This window comes from Dermochelys coriacea, chromosome 1 (assembly GCF_009764565.3).
Source record: "Dermochelys coriacea isolate rDerCor1 chromosome 1, rDerCor1.pri.v4, whole genome shotgun sequence".
NCBI lineage: Eukaryota > Metazoa > Chordata > Testudines > Dermochelyidae > Dermochelys > Dermochelys coriacea.
In genome coordinates this window covers 161,065,156-161,087,429 of record NC_050068.2, presented here as the reverse complement: position 1 = coordinate 161,087,429, position 22,274 = coordinate 161,065,156, and the positions used below count along the sequence as shown (strand labels likewise).

General features: G+C 39.7%; 1 protein-coding gene across 6 annotated transcripts in view; it reads right to left on the bottom strand.

Moving 5' to 3' along the window:
• ERG (ETS transcription factor ERG) overlaps window positions 1-22,274 on the bottom strand; it is a 209,330-nt gene that overhangs the window by 74,333 nt on the left and 112,723 nt on the right. The window contains exon 1 of one of the 6 annotated variants that reach the window (XM_038387583.2): window positions 1,193-1,542. The exons of 2 other annotated variants lie outside the window; for them this stretch is intronic. In XM_038387583.2, coding sequence (XP_038243511.1) covers window positions 1,193-1,210 — 18 coding nt within the window. In that variant the 5' untranslated portion in view covers window positions 1,211-1,542. Of the gene's footprint in view, window positions 1-910; window positions 1,046-1,192; window positions 1,543-22,274 lie in introns of those variants that run through there. 3 more of the 6 variants (XM_043507366.1, XM_043507362.1, XM_043507349.1) reach the window with 3 other exon arrangements.

The window sequence follows — 22,274 nt, the reverse complement described above, 5'->3', positions numbered from 1 at the left end:
ATAAGAACAGACAGCTGTATAAATACATACATACAGACACACACATGCATACAATTCAAATAGTCCTCGGGCAAGATTTTCGCATTACAAAATTTTAAACAAAAAGAGTATCAAACACCTAACAAATTCAAACAACAAAGCAGAAGGTATTCAGGAATCAAACATCAGCTTCAATTATTTAGTGGCCTAGCATTGCTGCTGTCCTATATCATTTACTATATCTCCATCATAATTGGAAAAGTATAAAAATACATAATATCTCAAAGCGATTAAATATCTCGGTTATATATCTGAACCCTACCCCCCACCCACTGATGCAGAGTCCTTATTGTATGTGTAGTTTTGTACTTCACATAAAACTGGTTTCGTTATCACCAGGCATTCAGTTACAGTTAGCTTTCTTCTGCAATTAATCATAGCTATTGCTATATCTGTAACTGCTATCTGTTGCAACATAATACAGCAAAAATTAGATAGATTTATTCAGCTATCTGAGCAAAGAAACCTGCAAAACTCAGCAAAGCAGTCTTTTAAACAGCTGTTAAAATAATCCTTACTTATAAAAGTTAGTTATGAACCAATGACAGATTTTTATTGTCCAAAAAATAAAGACAAAAAGCACGCACCAAGCAGAATGCCACCACCATTAAAACAACATTTAAGAAAAATCCTGAACATCAGTATAGAGTTTCCACAAAAATAAATCTGTAACATCTGCATGACTCAAAACAAGAGCTGATGTCTCTTCATTTCCATTTGCAAATGTTTGTGTCCCTGTCAATACGGGAAGCCTTTAAAAGTATCCAAAGGTTCAGCGTTCTGAGGAACCCTTTTTTCTTTCTTTCAGTGAACAACCTATCCCCTTACGGCAATCCAGATACACATCCAAGTTGTCAGAAATGATACCTACAAGAAAATTCAAAGCTCTCATAAAAGGGCTTTGCATATGCAATCCACAGCACTGAACAGTGAATTTAAAAAACCCAATTTTTTTTCCGAGTTAGAAGTTTTTAAGCCTTGCGGATGGTTGGAGTAGGAAAAAGGAAATTTACTAGGCAGTACAAAGGAAATCTTGTTGTCCTCTATTGTGGCAGTGGGGGTGTTGCCCAATTCTAACTTATCTGTGTTGATAAAGGAAACCAAAGAACATATTATTGAAAAAAGGTCCAATAAAAATGTACCCCTTTCTTACCTTAATAGTGCTTGCCATAATGTGATTAAGATTATTGATCGCTAATAATTGTTAATAATAATTATTGCTTCGCTCTGACCAGAAAGAAGTTTTGATGAGGTTGTTTAGAGCGGATGAGATTGTGCTAACTCTGGGAAATGAAGTCAGCCAATGGCAGGAAGAGGTTTCTATTGGTCCTGGCTACTGCAGCTCGAAGAAACAGGATATTTGGGAGCGAAGAGATAAGAGGTCCTAAAAACAATGTTGTTTTTCTTGATGATATGCGGCTACCAGATTTTTTTTTAAACAAAAAAAAGTCAATTGCCTATGACAGCTTAGGCAGGTGTGATCTGATGTGCAGTAAGTGTGACATGCCACTCTGAAGCAGGATGCAGATGTCAGATGAAATGGGCCAAATTCGACAGGGTTTCATATAGGCTATCCCCTGGGGATTTACCGATTCAGGGCCAAAGACAAACTTGGTGTATGCGGGTGCAACTCCATTGACATCAGGGAAGTCTAATCTGTTTACACCAAATCTGAATATGTGCATTAATCTCATGCCTAGTTACCTGAGGTACTGTATTGACAGTTTATATCTTGTCTGATCTATTATACTGTTATTTTTAGATATAAAGCAAATGAACTGGAGCCCATAATTTATTCCCCCCTCAACTGAATGTGTACATGATGCTGCTTTGTTATTAATTATTATTTGTTATATTATCACAATGCGTAGGAGCCCCACGCATGGCCCAGAACCCCTTTGTGCTAGGTGCTGTACAAACATGGAAAAAAAGACAATCCCTACCCCGAAAGGGTTGCGCATGAGTGCTGAACTGCTGGCAATTTTTTTTATGGCCTTGGGGAGGATGAAAAGGTTATACAGTATGGACAAAGTCAAAAAGCATGACACAAACACTCAAACTCAGTGTTCCCGCTCTTGTGTTTTTATTGTAAGTCTCAAAACATTTGATATTTTTGTTAAATCCCCAGCTCCTGGAGGCAAGAAATGATGTGAAAATCTCAGCTTTCATAAAATAAAAAATAATACCAAAAAAACCCAAAAACCAACCCAAAAAAAATAAGCTTCTAGCCTCCATGGTTTAGGAGACAAGCTATAAAACATGACTCAAAGGCTCAAAAACCAGAAGGAAAAATAATAAGCACCCAACATAGATTACTTTTAAAATTCATGAATTTTTGAGCCAATCTCATGGTGTTTTGGAGTCCTGAGTCATGCTTTCTGAATGCTTGGGATGACAATATTGAACTATGGAAATGTGCAGGTTTTTTAAAAGTAAAAGCTGAAATTGTTTTAGGGGCTATCGTTTTGCCAGTTTCCCCTTTGTTAATGACATTGGGGGCTGTAGTGTAACTAGGAAACAGATTTCTCCTTTCACACAATGGAAAATATGCTCTGCCCCGCTGTTGCGGGCATTGTAGCAGATGCAGACAAAGCAGAAGAACTGGTGTGCAAGGAGGGACAGGATTCTCAAAGATATGACCGGGAGTCTCTACCAACTATGCGCTACGGAACACAGCTCTGTAGGGTGGATTGCATGTGTTACAGGGGCAGGTTGGTGGCTCTGTGACCACACTAATCCACAGTCATTACCCTTGTGGAAGGCGAGCAAAGAGGCCATGGAAGCTACTGCAGCCTCACAGCCAATCCATGGACTGGGAACAGGATTCCTCCTCCCTTGGATATCTCAGATCTCTCCAGTGGTTACCCAGGCTGAGTGGTGGGAGCAGGATTTACCCCATAAGGAATACTTCAAAGGACTGAATAGATTTCCCAAACAGCTATTTTAAGTTTGAACCAAAAATCTGATGAAAGAAGAAACATTCCCACTGTTAGGATGTTAGCTAAGATGGCCTCAATCTTGCAATGGGCAATCGGCATTGCAGGTTCAGGGCCCAACAGGATAACAATAACTGTACACAGTCTTTTTGCCACCTGAGCATATAGTGCCTCTCATAATGGGGCACAGAGCTCTGCTTGGGGCCTCTAGGTGCTACCCCAATTCACAAATAAATAATAATAATAATGTGGTGGCAGGAAAGTAGATTGGAAGCTTCTTGGTCAGTGCACAGAAATATCAGACAGTAGAGAACCAAACAGCCAGTGCCTACAAGCCCATCCTCTCTCACTGCTCCACTACCCTCTCATTTATGAAACAAAGGGAAAGTAAAGCTTCACTGTGTAACTGATGACCATTTGCTTAGTACTGCCCCCTTTGGCATTTTTCACAACACAATGCAGCACTAGAGAAGTAAAAAAAAAAGGGGCCAATTCATAGTGCAGGATTTGTTCCAGGCCACACTGTGGGAAGATGGCAGGTGTTCAGGGGAGCAGGAGGGAGTGTTGTCAGGGTGGCCCTGTACTCCAACTAATGCCTGAAGAGCCTCTGGGCTGCCCTAACAAGAGTTAGAGGCTGAACAAGCCTTTATTACCCTCCCTCCCTGATTTGGGCTCTGCACCAGCAGAGGGATAAGTTCTGCCCATAGCTTTAGTTATGATTCCATCTTTCACTCTAAGGGATTCATACAGAGCCCCATATTCCTTCCAGCGTTTCCTACCTGGCTTTGATTACTCATTTGCAGACCTCTCCTCTGCTAGACATTAAAAGCGATCTGCAAGAAAGCTGCAAGTGATGCCAATAGGCTGGTAGATGTGACAAAAAGAATGAGGGGATGATTTAATGTTAGTGCAGCATGTCTACTGGTAACATCAGAATAGTTCAGAGTTAGGCTTGTGATAAGATAACATACTGTCTGCCTATGGTAATTTATATAGTCCAATTGTACTGCACGGTATCTTTTCACAATCTAAGTCAATTTAATTTCATTATTGCGCCTGTGAAGAGTAGGTAAATTGTGGTTACTTTCCCATTTTGGTTATGAACAGTAAGATAAGAAAGCAATTTACAGTAATTGTACTTCAGGGGGATGTTGATTTCCTCCCTTTTCATCTCCAAACAATGAGCAAGACATCCAAAAGATTAGAACCTTTTTGTTGAAATTTTCAAAGCATTGTACAATGCTTGCGCTGGGTAGCTTCCACTCTAATTAACTTCATAACTTAGTTTACGTTTGTGCTCAAAAATATTATGTAATTTGAAATATCAGTTCCAGCTCTCCAACATGCGTAGAGTCTGAAGAAGTTCCCACACATCCATTTAAAAGCACGTGTCAATAAAAATCCCACTCCAGCCTACCCTCTTCATTCATCCAAACCTTCTGTTGACTTCAGTTCATTTCAGTGCACAACAGATGAGAGATTAGATCTTATCAAGTTCTACTATTATGTAACATTTGTTATAGAATCCATAGCGTGCTAGGAATTTTGCAGATTTAAATCTTCGCCAGAGAATTTACAATCTACTTTACAAGCTAATAAGCACAGACAGAGCCCAGAGCCTAAGCAGAGCCTTTGACTTCATTAGGGCTCCCCACTGGCACAGGGATCTGCCTGTGTGGATTTGATTGCAGGGTTGGGCATTGGTGTTGAACAGGCAGGAAAATATTGGCCCATCAAATCACAGCCCATACAAAACAAAAACAATATTAACATTTTCATTATTTTTTTCTGGAATTGTTACGAATAAATAGAAAGAAAGTAAGTTATGTTACATTATATATTATTTATAGTTTTCAATAATGGTTCAAAGATTTTTGAAATGGCAGCTTTTGTCAATGAATAAAATAAAGACATATAAGAAAGTGTTAGATGGGGAAAGACTGTTAGGACCAGCAAATATTCCCACTTCAGATTTCTCTCTTAACCCTGTTTCCCTGGCTTGTCTCTGTGTTTTTCTTATGAAGTTTTCATTCACATTGAAACCTGCAGCTATAAACCCCAGCGTACCAAAGCACTTAAGCATAGCTTAACTTTAAGCACGTGCCTAACTTTAAGCATGTGCCTAAGACCCTTGACCTCAGTGGGATCTAAGCACATGCTTAAAGTTAAGGATGTACATAAGTGCTTTTCTGAATTGGGATAGACATAAGCATTTCCTTAAATGCTTAGCTGAATCAGGATCATAGTGAGTAAGCATTGATGCAGTCTTTTCTAAACTTAAACTTCTTATTTATTAGAGGGGACTCAGACAAAGGCTTGACAAAGGCTCTGACCTTGAAAGTTACTCCAGACCCTGGTAAAGCCAGTGGAGCTTTACACATGCCCAGGGATCTAACCATGCAAAGTTATGTGCAGGACTGAGACCAAGATGGGTAAAAGAAATTTCCAAAAGAGAAAAATGTTTCATATCTTAGATGTCTCATAACATGGACTGCACGTATTTTTAAAACACATCCAACCAGCTGAATAAAGTGTACAGTTAAAACATTCCTAAACTAGGGTTGCCAACCCTCCAGAATTGTCCAGATTAATCTTTAATTAAAGAGTATGTGGTGAAAACTCCAGGAATACGTACAACCATAATTGGCAACTGTGTCCTAAATTGACTGATTTTCACGCTATAGGTAGGATTGTTTCAGACCTTGGATTCTATAAATCATGGATATGAGAGTGTTAGAATGTGGGAAATATATATTTTAACATGAGATGACACATATGTTTTAAATAGATCGGCAATTTGTCTTGTTAAGGCTGCTGTCAGGGAGTTTAACCAGGAATGTTGTCCTGGGCCCAGCCTGACTAGGAGGCCTGAGATGAGCTCTTTTTGCCCTCTTCAGGGTGGTTTTTTTTCCACCAAATGCATCCGATGAAGTGAGCTGTAGCTCACGAAAGCTTATGCTCTAATAAATTTGTTAGTCTCTAAGGTGCCACAAGTACTCCTTTTCTTTTTGCCTATTTCATAATGATATTCATTAAGATAGAAGATATTTCTTAATATACATCCTTTGGGTGCAATATGAAATGCTACATCAAATTTTCAAGCTGAATGATACTACTTATGGCCTGATATCATGCTTTTTACACAGGCAAAATTTCCATTGATTTCCTGGGGTGCTTTGCCTATGTAAATAATACAGCATCAGCTTCTTGAACATTAATACTAGGTCTGGTTGGAAAAACTTCTGTGGAACAGTTTTCCATGAGAAAATGCAATTATGTTGAAATAGAAATGCTTTGTGAAATCATGTCAATAGCACCAAAGTTTTGTTATGGAGAAAAAAGGGAGGAGAGGAAGTTCTGTCAATGTGAAAACTTCCTGTTTTGACATTTTCAGAATGAATTTTTTCAAAAACAAAAACTTTTTGTGTAGAAATTTTTTGAAATTTGTGTTATAAATAAAAAAGTCAAACCTGAGATGAAACATTTAGATTGTCAATACAAAATATTTTAATTGATCCAAAATCAATTGTTCTTGGAAATTTCTTTCATGGAGAACTTTGAAATGTTGGGTTTCATTCCAAATCAAAACTAAAACAAAATTTTGAAATCTCAAAATCCTCCGCAAAATGGAATTCCCATTCTCGACATAGCCTTAATTAATATCTTTTGAGAATGATAGGCATCTGCTCTGTGAATGATGCTTATCTAAGAATTCAGTCAGACAGCTGAGACATATTTCATCATGAAAAATATAGACAGAGTCTATGTAACGACTCTGTAGTCTGGTGTGTCAAAGGACTAAAGTTTGCAGAAAATGATGCATGATTTGCACATATGCTGATTGGTGTAAAGTGGGGTTTTAGTACTCGCAAATCTTCTTACTGGAGTCAGATATCAGCACTGAGTAAAGAATCCCCTATCAGCTAATTTAAGGATTTCTTTAGAGATATTTATAATTTATATATATATAAATTAATCGCAGTTTAAAATGTTAATTGCGATTAGTTGCACTGTTAAACAATAGAATACCAATTGATATTTATTAAATATTTTGGATGTTTTCTACATTTTCAACTGTATTGATTTCTATTACAACACAGAATACAAAGTGTGCAGTGTTCACTTTATATTATTTTTATTACAAATATTTGCACTGTAAAAAGATAAACAAAAGAAACAGTATTTTTCAATTCACCTCATACAAATACTGTAGTGCAATCTCTTTATTGCGAAAGTGTAATTTACAAATGTAGATTTTTTTTGTCACATAACTGCACTCAAAACCAAAACTATGTAAAACTTTAGATCCTAAAAGTCCACTCAGTCCTACTTCTTATTCAGCCAATCCCAAAGACAAATAAGTTTATTTACATTTACGGGACATACTGCTGCCTGCTTCTTATTTACAAAATCACATGAAAGTGAGAACAGGCATTCACATGGCTCTTTTGTAGCCAGCACTGCAAGGTATTTACGTGCCAGATATGCTAAACATTCATATGCCCCTTCATGCTTTGGTCACCATTCCAGAGGACATGCTGATGATGCTCATTAAAAAAATAGCACGTTACTTAAATTTGTGACTGAACTACTTGGGGGAGATTTGTATGTCTCCTGTTCTGTTTTACCCACATTCTAACATATATTTCATGTTATAGCAGTCTCGGACGATGATCCAACATATGTTCATTTTAAGAACGCTTTCACTGCAGATTTGACAAAACACAAAGAAGGTACCAATGTGAGATTTCTAAAAATAGCTACGGCACTCAACCCAAGGTTTCAGAATCTGAAGTGCCATCCAAAATCTGAGAGGGATGAGGTGTGGAGTATGCTTTCAGAAGTCTTAAAAGAGCAACACTCAGATGTGGAAATTAAAGAACCCGAACCACCAAAAAAGAAAATAAATACTCAGATGAACACTGCCACAGATGATTAAACTGAACATGCGTTGGTCTGCTCTGAAGGGACAGATGAATCTTTAGCGCATCTGGCACATAAATATCTTGAGACGCCAGCTACAACCGTGCCATGTGAATGCCTGTTCTCACTTTTAGGTGACACTGTAAACAAGAAGCGGGCAGCATTATCTCCTACAAATTGTAGCCAAACTTGTTTGTCTGAGTGATTGGCTGAACAAGAAGTAGGACTGATTGGATTTGTAGACTCTAAAGTTTTACATTGTTTTATTTTTGAATGCAGGGGTTTTTTTTGGTATAGAATTCTACATTTGTAAGTTCAACTTTCATGATAAAGTGATTGCACTATAATACTTGTATTAGGAGAATTGTAAAATACTATTTTTGTTATGTACAGTGAAATATTTGTAATAAAAAATAAAGTGAGCACTGTACACTTTGTATTCTGTGTTGCAATTGAAATCAATATATTTGAAAATGTAGAAATATCCAAAAATATTTAAATAAATGGTATTCTATTATAGTTTAACAGCATGATTAATTGCACAATTATTTTTTTTTAACGATACGATTAATCACGATTAATTCTTTTTAATCGCTTGACAGCCCTAATATAAATAAAAGTCCATCTTGATATGGGTAGTTTCAAAGTATCAACAGTAGCAAAGTCTTTTCTACCAGTCAATCTATTGCACCTGGGCATGATGCTAAGTAACTTATGGTTACTTCAAATTTTGGTTTGCATTCCTAATTAAATGAAAGGACATTCCGAAGTTCAATTTCATCCAAAATTTAAATTTTGTAAAAACAAACTTTTATAAAACCTAAAACTAGCAGAAATGATTCCACAATTTTTAAAACAGTTTTTAAACAGTTTTTTTAAACTATTGTTTTAAAACATATAATCATTCCTGTGCAGTGTTTGAAATCAAGTCTATCCCAAAGGTGCTGAAATGACACCACTGAAGTTAACAGGAACTTGCATATGACCTCCAGGAGAGAATGAGCAAAGTGGAGCGGCGAGACCCTTAATGAGTTCCAGACCCAGATACGGTTCTGAAAGAGCAGTTAGTGCTGGGGCTCCAGGATGATTTCCTCGCCATGAAATGAAAAGAAGGTCTAAGGAAGAGCCCAGTTAGAAGTTTCATGAACTCATGCAGGCTGCCATTACGTGGTCAGAAGAAGAGGAAGTTCCTGTGACAGAGACAGCCAAGCCTAACCCCCGTACACGAAGTGGGGGCCTAGTGAATGCAGCTGCTGGGGAAAAGGCCCTGCCTCAAACACAGTTAACACTGGAAAGTTTAAGTGAGGCTGTCCAAAAACTGGCAGTCCAACAGGAGGAGATAATGAAAGTGATGACTGAGTTAATGAAAGAAAAAAATCCCATTAGTATGTCAAAGTGTCCAAGGGCACTGGGATCCTGAAGGGCCCCACTAAAGGATGAGCTGGGAAGGTACATCTGTTATACTTGTGAAAAGCCAGGGCATACTAGCTGGGAATGTCCACTGAGAAGGAGAACAGTGTACCAGGCACTGAAAACCAATGGGGCACCAAGAGCGAGTGGTCCATCTACAATAGAAGGGCAGCAGTGGCAGAAGGATTCCTAGGCCTCTCCTTGGTGGAAAATCACTCTGCATACAGTGTTGAAAGGAATGGGGGCAATGCCCACATATCTAGTGACTTCTGTAAGCGAGCATTTGGAAACTGTCTAACTGCTGAAGCAGGGGTGAAGACCAGATGTTTGTTAGATACTGGCTCAGAAGTCACCACCATTACTGAGTCGCATTTTCAAAAATATTTGAAAGACAAGGAGCTGACCATGCACAACACACAGTTTGTACATCTAACAGCAGTTAATGGACTGGCAATCCCCGTGGTGGGATGCCTTGAAGCAGACATAGACTACATGGGCCAGACACTGCCAGGGAAATGCATCTTCATCCTGAAAGACAAAGACTCTGAAGGGAACCATATGGGAGAAGGAGTCCCAAGGATTCTAGGGATGAACATCATTAGTGAGCTGAAGGAGCTACCGTTGCCAGAAGAAGGAACTAGGAGGATGAACCATCATGGACACTCTAAGAAGAGTGCTGTGCTGAGTAGAGTACTGGCTCGAGCACAGAGACAAAACCATTCATTGGGTGCTGAGGGGCAGATTGGAAATGTTAAAATGGGCAGAAAACAGAAGACTGTTATTCCTCCTCGGAGAGGGAAGATGCTTGACAAACACTGCTGTGCATCAGAAAATACCCCTAGATATCAAGCTCTTGTAGAGCCTACATCTGGGGTAAACCTACCTAATGGACTTCAGTCAGCCAATGTACTGACTAGTGCCATCAAAGGAAGAGTACCAGTGAGTCTTCTAAACTCAAGTGTGAAGGCTATGGAGTTACAACCTGAGGAGGTGATCCCTCAGGTGAAGGTAACATTTTGGGAGAGGGGAGAACAAGTTACCTTTCCTCAGGAAAGATGTGGTGGGAGACTGCCAGTTCCAGTTCAAGCAGCATGCCAAGGGCTGATTTCTGCACAGGTGGCTAACATAAGGGTGTTTCCAGAGAAGCATCAAGAAGCCTTTTCAAAGGATGAGGTGACCAATTTTGATGACTGAGTCAAAGGTGTCCATGACAGACCAAAGACAGCCAGCGAAGTTGCTCTCAGTATAACTAAAGACACAGGCCAAGTAGGAAAAGGACTTAGGATCTCAAGTCCAGTGGGGCTCTCATCAGACCTGGTGACTGTGTACCAGTTCATAGCCACAGACGCCAGAGACGTAATAAAATACAGGACAAATGGGAGCCAAATCCCCACACTGTGGTCACCCACAACAATCCCGAACTGCCAGTGTACGCTATCCAGCCTGAACAAGGACGTCCTGAGAGAGTAGTACATAGGGACCAGCTAAAGCATTGGACTTTTAGTCTTACCAGGGCTCGCGTAGGAGGCATAGAGCAGCATTTCCAGAGGAGACTAAAACCAATGGGGTAAACCCAAACCCTAACAGGAATGGCCAGATCCTTCAAACTCACCCAGTTTTACCCAAGAACAGGGAAATAGAAAACATGAGTAACGAACCACCAGTTTTAAGAAGGTCCCAGAGGGCTAATAAGAGTGTACTTCCTCTTAGACTTAAAGATGAGTATGTTGTTGGTTCTATGAAGTGTTTAATGAATATTGTTATGTATAGTATGAAGTAGTAGATGTGAAATGTTAAATATGTTAAATGTTCTTTTGATAATTGTTAATGGGTTTTTGATATGATACGATGTGGGTATATGTTGTTACTATGGGGCCCGGATGTACTGGTGTGAATATTGTGGCTGTGGCAAAATTTTAGCAAGGGGGAATGTCATTGACTTCAGTTGGCAATGGATAAGGATCCAAGAAATTAAGGCCCCAATCATGCAATTTACTGAATGCTGATTAATTATATGCCTGGGCAGAGCCTCAGTGACTTCACTGATCTCTGTAAGAGCAAAGCAGTCCTCCTCCACATGCTGTCAATTGTCTTAAAGTTAAACTCTATAAACAAAAGTGACTGACCTCATCGATTTTCATTGTCCAAACTGTCAGAAATACTAAAAGTAAACAAAGTACATAAATAGTAGCAGGCAAATTACATTCTTAAAATCCTTTCCTTTTCAATATTTTAAGGTGTTGTTAGTATCATAAGTAAATTAATTTATTTGCTTACAGCATATGTTTTTTAAAGTTGGCAGTATGCCTTTAAATGTAAATATTTTCAAGTAATGTTCTCTCAAAACACTTATGGATGACTTGGTTCAGCCCAAAAAGGGGAATAACTCAGCTGGTTAAGACTGCAACCTCTTGGAATATATCAAGCAAAATGATCTGGATGCAAAAAGCAAAGCATTTCTCCCACCAAAGGTAACAAGTATTAAATAGAAGAAATATATTTGAAGTAGCACCAGACTGCATACAAAACAAGTAGAAAGGAAAAAAACAGTTTTCATTGTATTATTTTTTAGATGTAGATTTTCATAAACAAAAGGAAGGATTTTTTTGATCCAATGCTTGACACATTTGGTCATTCCATCACAGCAACATGCTTTCTCAAATAATTTTTGTAGAGTTTTTGTTCTTTAAAAAAAGCACAGTATTCTGATTAAATGTAGCTCTGAGCCTTTCATTCAGTTTGGCCAAGCTAAACCTACACATTGAGTGAGGGAAAAATGTATTCTTATCAAGTTTTCACCAAACTCTCCACCAGGACTTCCTCTCTCTAACTCAGTGTTTTCCACTGACTCAAAAAAACAAACAAAAACAAAACACAGTAAATCTGTTCACAGGAGATTAAATTCATCCCCTCACAAAAATAAAGCTCACATAAATGGGCTTTAAGCAGGGAATTAAGTAGTGGTGCATCAGAAAATAATCCACCTTCACAAACCAGGGCCAAACGGCAGGGCAAGCCTTCCATGCCTGTTACTTCAATCTATAGTCTAAAATGGTAGCTGCTGTCCCTCCATACCCCCACACGGGTGTTTCCAGCCACTGGATCCATGCAACTTCAGATCCAATGTAGCTCTATGCCTACATTTTCCATAAAAAGCTTCACATTTCTAATTTACTGCATTATCAGATTTTACTGCATTATCAGCAGAGAGAGAGAGAAAGAACTCATCAATCTCCTTTTGACATCTTCTTCCCAAACACAGAGATTTTGTTTGTAATACCAAACGATATCCTTATAAAAAGGAACATGCAGTGTGGAATTGGGACGGCATGCAATGAATGCCTTAAGTAGCGTGCACTACTTGTTTGTTTCAATTAGATTACTCTGAACTGAATGTGAGCTAGATGAGAGTTCTGGCTAGTGTTTTTTTGTTACAGTAATTGTCACTAGATGGTGCTCAGTGCCCCTCTAAAAGAAACGCATTGGTTTGTCTCATCAGGCTACTTGCATTGTTTGGTACACAATTATAGGAAGTCTCTCTACCTAATATCGAGGATTACAGAAAAGAGAATGTTCTACCAGAAGCAGATTTCTTCCCATCAAAGAATCATATTCACGCTCCTTGTTTTTGCCTTCAATGCTAATCACAAATTAGCTCCTTTCTACCCTTCTGTCCTTGCCTCCTCTCTTGCCCCCTCTAAACCATCTTCACTCATCCCAGCTTGCTTAGCGGACTGCTCCGTTCACATCCTTCTCTTACGCTCATATGCCTTCTTTCATGCTAACCGCATACAAGGAACTGCCATCGTCACCTTATCTGCCATACCTCTGCCCTCTCCTCCTCTGAATCCTTTCTTAAAATCCACTTTTTCAAGGGGGCTTCTCAGTTATAGTTTCATATAAATATATATAAAAAATGCTGATATGAGAACCGCACCTTGTCTTACTGTCTTCATCCTTATACTCACCCACTCGCAACCTGCTTACAGGCCAGCGCTCTCTCACTCATGAAAAATAACACAGGCGTGGGAGTCCCGAGTATATCCCCAGCTCTGTGTACCTTAGCTACTTTTACAGCACCCATTATTGTTGTAGCTGAGCGCCTCACAATATTTTAGGTATTTAGCTCCACTGTGCTCCTGTGATATAGGGAATTTCTTTCATCTCAGTTTTACAGATGGAGAACTGAAGCACAGAGGGACTAAACGACTTGCGCAAGGTCAGAGGAGAGGAGAATTAAAGAGGAACTCCCAAGTCCCAAGTTAGCAATGTAATAATTGGATCTTTTTTCCCTCCCAGCTTTGCCATAGACGTCCTTTGTGATCCCGCATAAGTCACTAAGGGTATGTCTATACTGCATTGTAAACACGTCTCTGGGTCCTGGGCTTGTGGACTCAGTGTTTCTAAGCCTGCACTTGAGCATCCACACTGCACTGTAAACTAGGTTTACAATTGCTGGACCTAGGGGTCTCAGAGCTGCGCTAATGCAACCATCTTGCACTATGCAGACTTCTGTCATGGGTCTATGGCTTGACCTGCATCCACACTGCAAAGTGACAGGGCTTGGACTGAGTCACAGGGGGACTTGGGCTCTGACCCACCCCGCCAAGGAGGGTCCTATTACCCAGTTCCTGAGTGCTTGCTGACCTGAGTCAGACTGATTTATATGTGGACTGAAGGAGTAGCCTGGGCTCAAACCCGAGTCAGATCCCTGGCTTAGTGTGCAGTGTAGACATACCCTTAGCCTTCCTCTGATTCCTCTTCTGCCTCAATTTCCCCATTTGTAAAACTATGACAGTTATACCTCCCTATTTCAAAAGAGTGCTGTGAGGATTAATATTTATTAAGAGCTTCTAGATCTTTGGTTAAAAGACACTATAGAAATGAAAGCTATTAGTATTATGTTAGATGTTAATTTAATGATGTTATATGTGACAATCATACCAGAAATCAAAAAAGCAAATTTTATGCAAGAAGAAAAAATAACAGTGAGGTCAAAGGTAATGATTTTTGTCATTTTTTCACAAATATTTTTTTAAATAATTAGGTTGTATTTTTTTAAACTCAAATATATAACACAATTTGAATATTTTAATATTGAGCACTGCCCTTCAGGTCTTTTCATCCCTAGATAATAAGCCATTTCACACAGATAATATGGCTGGCATATTGGATTTCAATACCATATTAGTGAAGCTGTTTCAAGATTTTCATCAAGAATGGAACTCATTAAACTCTCTCGTGTATTACTTTGGCTTTTATGGCACACTTCGTAGAACTGCAGGACTCTTTTTCTTTCCTCCCCAATCAGGAAATCCCTAGAAAATGCTTTCAACTGCTTTAAATGACCTTTCACCTCTGGGCTTTTGCCTAATCTATATATTTGAATACAAGGTATGGCTGTACTTTTTTTTAGTAGCTAGCTCAGTTCCTTAAAGAATCAGACATGCATCTAAAATTGTGACTGTGTACATATTGTGCTTCTTTGTTAGTGATGTGAACAAGAAACAGATGTGATATATCTGCGTTTGGAACCTAGTGACCCACAGAGACTGGGGCTAATCCAAATCATTCTTAAAAACTCAAAACTGCCACCCTTTGACCACCTAGACTTTTCTTTCTTTCTTTCTATTCAAATGCTAAGGGACTTGCACAATGAGCATTTACATCCATTGCTAATATCTATGTACCCAGAGCTGGTCAGATTTAAACTAAAAATAGGTGGAGTCTTCAGGGGCATGAAAAAAATATTCCAACCTCAGAAGAGCCTGTTTCAATTCATACAACTATCTTCAAAGAGAGACAAGCTTTTCAGTGGTGAGAAAGAGACACAGAAATAACAGAAGCCATAGGTGCATATAGACAGTGCTGCCTTCCATTTTATGTCATGCATATGGCTATATTATATGCTTAGATAAAACGTATACACTCTTTCCTGACTTAAAAAACACATCTGTGGTGGCCTTTAGTGGTTGTGTGTGGGACTTGCAGCTAAAAAAGGGTGATTGGATGATACATTTACTAGCCTCCCTTAAAAGTACACATTTTTCTGGTCAAAACCATAATGTACAAATTTTAGCTCCATGGGGAGCCATTCATGTCCCTGTATTCCCAAACACTAAACACATGTTCCATACGGTAAAAGTAGAACTTCTTCACGTATCTCATAACCACAAAATGAGTGCATTCCAATTGGGAACATATTTACTCACTGTATAAACTACAGTGATACAATTAACAGGAGTTTTTTAAAGCATGTGTAAGGGGACTGTTGCCCCCTTACTAAGATTCAGTGGGGGTGTTTCGGTTGGCTAGCTCCCAGTACTAAAAGGGGAAGGGTCTATCGGAAACCAGGACCCTGAGACTGACAGTCCCCAGGAACAATGGGGAGAGGCCAATGCTCCAGGTCAGCCTGAATGACAGGGCGGGCAGGCTAATCAGGGAGTCAGGAGGCCAGGCAGGTCCCGTCCTCCATGTGAGCTGGATTTGCCTGGGTCAAACAGAGTGGGGCCGAGCTAAGGAGAAAGCAGGGGCCCAAGCTGAGCTGGGGAGCAGAGCTGTGTCAGATCCAGAGGGACCAGAAAAGCAGCCCAGAGAGAGCAGACTCTGTCCTGGGAACAGAGCTGCAGCCCCAAAGCCAGAGGCACAACCCAGAAAGAGCAGACTTGCCCTGGGAGGAGAGCTGCAGCAACCAGAGCCAGAGGAGCCAGAAAAGCAGCCCAGGAAGCAGGTCAGTGCTGGGAGCAGAGTCACAGAAGCAGCCTGCAGAGCAGACCTGTCCTGGGAGCAGAGCTGTAGCAGCCAGAGGCAGAGGGGCCAAAGAAGCAGCCCAGGGAGCTGGAGGCAGAGCAGCAGCAGCAGCAGTGCAGAGACCGAGTGATGCAGCTGGGGCTGGAGCAGTCTGGAGCTGGGTGCGGTGAGCAGCTGGAGAGAGGGAGGGGGACCCTGGGCAGCAGGCCCAGCACAGGGAGACGCCTCAGCCAAGGGGCTCTGCAGGCCAGGGGTGGATCATAACCCCGACAGGGCGGGGGCGACACTGGGAAGAAGGGTCCTACCACTTAGAGCCTGAGAGCGTGTGGCCACCGCCAGAGCAAGTGTCCAACCCGCAGCATCCCTGCAGCACAGCCAGGGCCTGAGAAGGCGGCCTGGGACTTACAAGGAACAGACTGTGACCTGCCCTGACATTCCAGAGACCCTGTTTGTGATGTTCCCTGCTACAAAGCGGGGTGATGTGTTTCCTTTAACCTTTCCCCTTTTTCCTTATTCTTTTTAAAATTAATTGTTGATTAAATAACTTGCATTTGCTTTAACTTGTGTGTAATGGTCAGTGGGTCAGAGAAGTGCCCAGTGCAGAGAGTACTCCGGAGTGGGGACACCCTAGCCCCTGTCCTAGGTGACCACAGCAGGGTTGGGGTCAAGCCCCCCAGGAGTCCTGGGCCCAGCCTTGTTGGCGTTACGAGGACTCTGCCAGACAGGAGAGTGGAAGGGGAGTCCTCAAGGGCAGGGAGGCAACTGGGTAAAGGAAGTGGGAGTGAGGACTCAGATCCTTTCTCTAGCCCACTTCACTGGGGTAGTGCAGAAGCCAGGAAAATTCCCCACAAGAGTGGGACTATTCCCCTGCTTACACATGGAAACAGGAAGACAGGATAGCCATTGCACAATTCTGTTGTGGCAATGTGATGAACACAAAGTACATTGAAAGTTTGCACCCAGCCTGTAAATGTGACAGTAGCTTAATTCTTCTAGGAAAGATGCCTCAGGCCAGACTTGTGTGGCCCACAAAGAAAAACATTCACAATTTTCTAAAATTCTCTAATCCAGTTTCTGTGCTACTGCTGCCTAGCATGTTATGCTATCCCTCCCACTGCGAGACATTCAAAGCCCCTGTGACACCATGTCACTTGTGACCGACCAATCAATACTGATGAACACACCTCAAATTTTGAACATCAAGTATTGAGCTAAACTATTACTATTCATGATCTGTCCATAGAGCAAAGCAAAATAAATTTGTCGAGTCACAAACAAAAAGTTTGTGGAAATTGCAATTTGCTTATGGATACTTCAGGACCAGGAATAGGTTATGTGCTGCATATTATTCACTGACTACTCTAAGTAAAATCCCATGTGTTGGAGCTTTATAATATATGTGTATGGATGCCCATGTTTGCCTTGTTCACATAGCATAAAGTGCTTTTGTTTGGTGATTGCGGTAGTTCACTGTACTTGGCATCACCCGAACAGTTTACGAAAACACTTTATACTATCAGTATGGAACATCCCAGGGAACTCTTATAAGTTTGTAATAACATGACATCATGGGTGTGTCAGACATAATAATAAATACTGAGTGCTTCCAGCATCTACGAAATATCACTTTGAAAAAGTTGTTCCTGACCTGATATGTGTATGATCATTTTATTAAAACCTCAATGTATTTGTAAACACATTTTAAAAATAGACACAAGAACATCATGTGAATATTTTAGGAAAGTCATGATGAAATGAAATGCTTTGGTTACCACAAAAGAGAATACCTGATCATAATGACTACATGGATCTGCAATGAAATGAGTAAAAAGATGGCTAGAATTCTTGATCACTTGAATGGAAGTAGTTGAAGAATATAGGAGGTTTATCTGGTTTAAGAAACCAGTGCACCCAGTTACCTGCCATGGTAATTATAATACAGGGATCTTAGAAAACTTGGAAATTATTATAATTTTATTGCATGTTTATAAAGTACCGGTAGCATACCTGATGTTTTACAGAAAAGTAAAAACAAACAAAAAAGACGAGCTGACATCCTGACCCTGTAGAAATCAATGGCAATACTCCTGTTAACATCAATCAGCCCAAAATTTCACTCAGGGCATATCTATACTGCAATTAGACACTCATGACTTACCCATGCCAGCTGACTCGAGCTTGCAAGGCTCAGGATGTGAGGCTGTTTAATTACAGTGTAGATGTTTGGGCTTGGGCTGGAGCCCTGGGTCTAGGACCATGCGAGGGTCCCGGAGCTCAAGCTACAGCCCAACCCCAGAAATCTACACTGCAATTAAACATCCCCACAGCCCGAGCCCCATGAGCCCATGTCTGCTGGCATAGGCCAGCCACAGGTTTTTAATTGCAGTGTAGACATAATCCCAGAGTCCTTGCCATGAAAATCTTATTATCTAGGTTAGACAAGTATATGCATATATGCACACACAATGCACATAAACACACCTGGTATGAATAAATATATATACTGCATAAAGTATATGCATACTTTTAGCTGACATGTCAATGGTAATGTAACAATATTGCAGCTTTTTAGGAAATAATCCCAACACATTGGAAGTTAATGGAAGTTATGCCTCATAAAGACTATCAAGTCAAGAGCAAAATTAAGTCTGAAGGGATCAAAACAATTGGATACAAAGACAAATATGTTCCGCAGAAACTAAAATTCAGGCTTTGCATAAAACATTGCAACCAAAAACCACATAGGATATACACATTGCCCATTTTTCAATCTATTCTTGTGAATTCTACCAGTCTCATTTCCAGGGTCAATCTGGAAACTAAAGTGCTGCCAGATACCACCACTGTAATAAGATTACCAGGTTATTACATTTTTTTGTGACTTGTAAGATTAAGATGAGCAGAAATGGATAAATCCAAGAGTCAGTAATCGATAGAGTTTAATGCAGGATCTGAGGCCAAGGAATACATCCCTAAATCCTTCTTCCAATATGAATGGCTCATCAGACATGCTAAAACACGTCTGCCAAATTACCTCAGAGCCCAGAATTTTCCAACAATCAGAACTAAGAAAGAGATGCATCATATTTAGTTGGGATAAAATGGAGCTGAAGTTGAATTTTATATTCTATATCTACTACACACTAAGAGCGGCATATATACTAACAGGTTCAGTATTTTGGGTCTAATCCTGCAAAGTCCTGACAACCCTCAACTAATGGTCCTCTGCACCTTGCAGGGTCTAATCCATAATTGCCAGGTTCTCACAAAACTCTACATACCAAAAGTTTCAAACACCATTTGCTTCTTTGCGTGGGGCCTGCTCCCGCTTCCTCTGATGTCAATAGTAAGTCTTCCATCGACTTTAACAGGTGCAGAATTAGGTCCCTTTCCATTAAAATGTTAGATTTTCATTACTCCATAAAAGAAAGAAATTACATTTTTAATAATCTTTACATAAAGTATTACTTCTCATCTCCAAAAACAACTGAAGACACACCATGCCAGTAAATATTCACGTAAAGAACACGCAACAGTCTGTTCAGTACAATGTGGTATAACCATTCACACCTTTAAATTTTTAGGCAGGGAATCTGCTATTTGTTTGGTATGTTTTTCCTCCTTACACAGCCTCGTGTACACTTACTGCTTTCTGATGGAGAGGCAATAGCTTCCATTTACACTTACTACCAGTTTCCATTATATAGTCCTATTTTAGTCTAGAAACTTACGCTTGAAAAATTTGTTTGGCTTGTGAACTACAAAACTTGCTCTGAGCAAGAAGGAGAGACACATTAGTCAAATCAGTGTCAATTTTAATGACCTGATACCCAAAAAATGGTTTGCCCAGTGTTCTTCAATCTTAGTGGGAAAATTTTCCTTAGAATTCAAAGTAACCAAGATTAACTATTAATATTTCATTGCTTCTAAGTTCTTAAGTTTAGTAAATGACATGACAGGTAACTGCATTGTTGTCACTTAGAAACATTAACTGTATTTTTTAAAAAAAATTATTTTGGGGATTTTGGAAATACTACAGTTTTAGGCTTGAATCCAGAAGAGACTTACACATTTGCTTAATTTTATACAACGTATTTTTGACACTACAATTCCACTGATTCAGTGGGACTGCTCACAGTGTACAAGGTTAAGCATATGAATATGACTTCACATATTAATAAGGCCTTAGTTGTTTAAAACAAATTAGTGCCAAATTTTTACCCACACCACAACTGGGCCTCCATTCACACAACCCCAAATTGGAGGTGCAAATAACTGAAGAACTGTTTTGCACTCCCAGTTTAGGTCATCTATCTACTTGATTTATAAGTGCCATCAGGTACTTAGATTTCCAAGTGATCCAAACTGCAGGTGCAAAACTGGCGGCAAGCTTCTGAAAATCTAGACCTTCCCTGGCTGATTTGGAAAGCAGTGATGTATATTTCCATAGTTAGAAAGATAAAGATAACACAGAGGAAAAACTTTAAAACAGTCTCCATATCAGCTTTTTAAAAATTGTAATCATGGTAGAAAGAGTTAATTTTCCTAAATTTGCTATACATTTCTCCACAATTATTTGTATCTGAAATTAGTAACTGGGTTTTTTGAAAAACACAAGAGTTCCTTTCAAATCCAGTCCTGTATAGATACGGTAGTGCTGTCTTTCTAACCTGAGTTGAGCTACTAGTAATAGTCTCAGTATCTTACAAGATAATAACACCAAATATACATCAGTTTCTTAGTAGTCACTGGAAATGATTATGTATTTCGATTCTATCGCACCAATCTAAAATGCTTGCAGTTTCAGACTTTAAAAACAAAAATACCCAACACGAAAACAGCCAGATATTAAAACAACTGAAAAAATCCCAGCTCAACACCGCACACCCAATTCAAACTCAGATATTAATGGTCTTTTACACATATTGAGCTGAAAGACCAAGTATCTACATATAATCAGTATTCGAAGAACATACAGTAATGTAACAGCTGGAAGCAGCTAGGCAATTTTATGTCTCTTAAAGGTACTTAGTAATGTTATGTCAGGTTTATTCAGTCTCTCCTCTGGATCTTCTAAACCTAAGATCAAAATCAGTAATTGGGAAGATAGCCTTCTGATTCAATATGCTGTAACTCAAGTCTAGTGCTTTGTCCAAGGGCAAAATTCTGGGCACCATCTTGCAAACTCTTCCCATATGGATAGTGTTTATCAGACCTTAGTAGGGCTGCTTTAATGAGTAGAGGCTCTTTTGTGGGAAGAATTTGCAGATCAAGCTGCATATTTGTACAGGTTTTGTTTTTGCAACATAGTTGGAGGCAGAACAGTTTCAATCAATCCAGTTCTCTGTCATTTATCTTGTGGCAAAGTTGGGGGAGAGTTGATATTCTTCATTTCTTTATAGGAAAACAAGCTGTCAAGTGATTTGAAATTTTAAGTAGTGCACATAGCTAGCCCATGTAATACCATTATCCTCTGCCCCCATAGCTCTCACCCAGCCACAGCCAAAATGTGAGATGCAATGAATAACAAAAATGAGGTGAAAAAACAAGGAGGACTACTTGTGGCACCTTAGAGACTAGTGCCACAAGGATTCCTCGTTGTTTTTGCTCATACAGACTAACATAGCTACCACTCTGAAAAATGAAGTGCACAACAAAGATATTCTGGCAGGAAAGTTAAAATGCTGCAGTGGTCCTTCCTTGAGTTTTTCTGTAACTTCAGCTTCATCATGATCCTTTGTTTCTGATATAAATGATTTTAAACACTAGAAGTGGAACATAAGGAACTTTAGGACTAAAATAAGTGACATCTCTTGGAATGAAAAATATTTGAGAGGTATGGTACATCCTTCCTATTGGTTTGTTACACACCATTGGAAACTTCTCCTCCTCCTACAGAAGTCAACGGCAAAACTCTTATTGATGCCAATGGAGTTAGGTCAGGCCTTTCTTGTTCTTGGTTTCAAATTAGGCCCTGATTCAGGAAAATACCCCTGTTCAGGAAGGGCACTTGGGCACATGCTTAAGTGCTTTCCTGGATCAAGGCCTTAGATTGTAAACTCTTCAGAGCAAGGACCACATTGTCTTATGTCTGTACAGTGCCTAGCACAATGCAGCCAAATTGTTTCTGGGGGCCTTTGGGTACTATTGCGATACAACTAATAAATAACAATAATAATACTAAGAGTATTTCTCTAGAAAGAATATTTGAGCAGG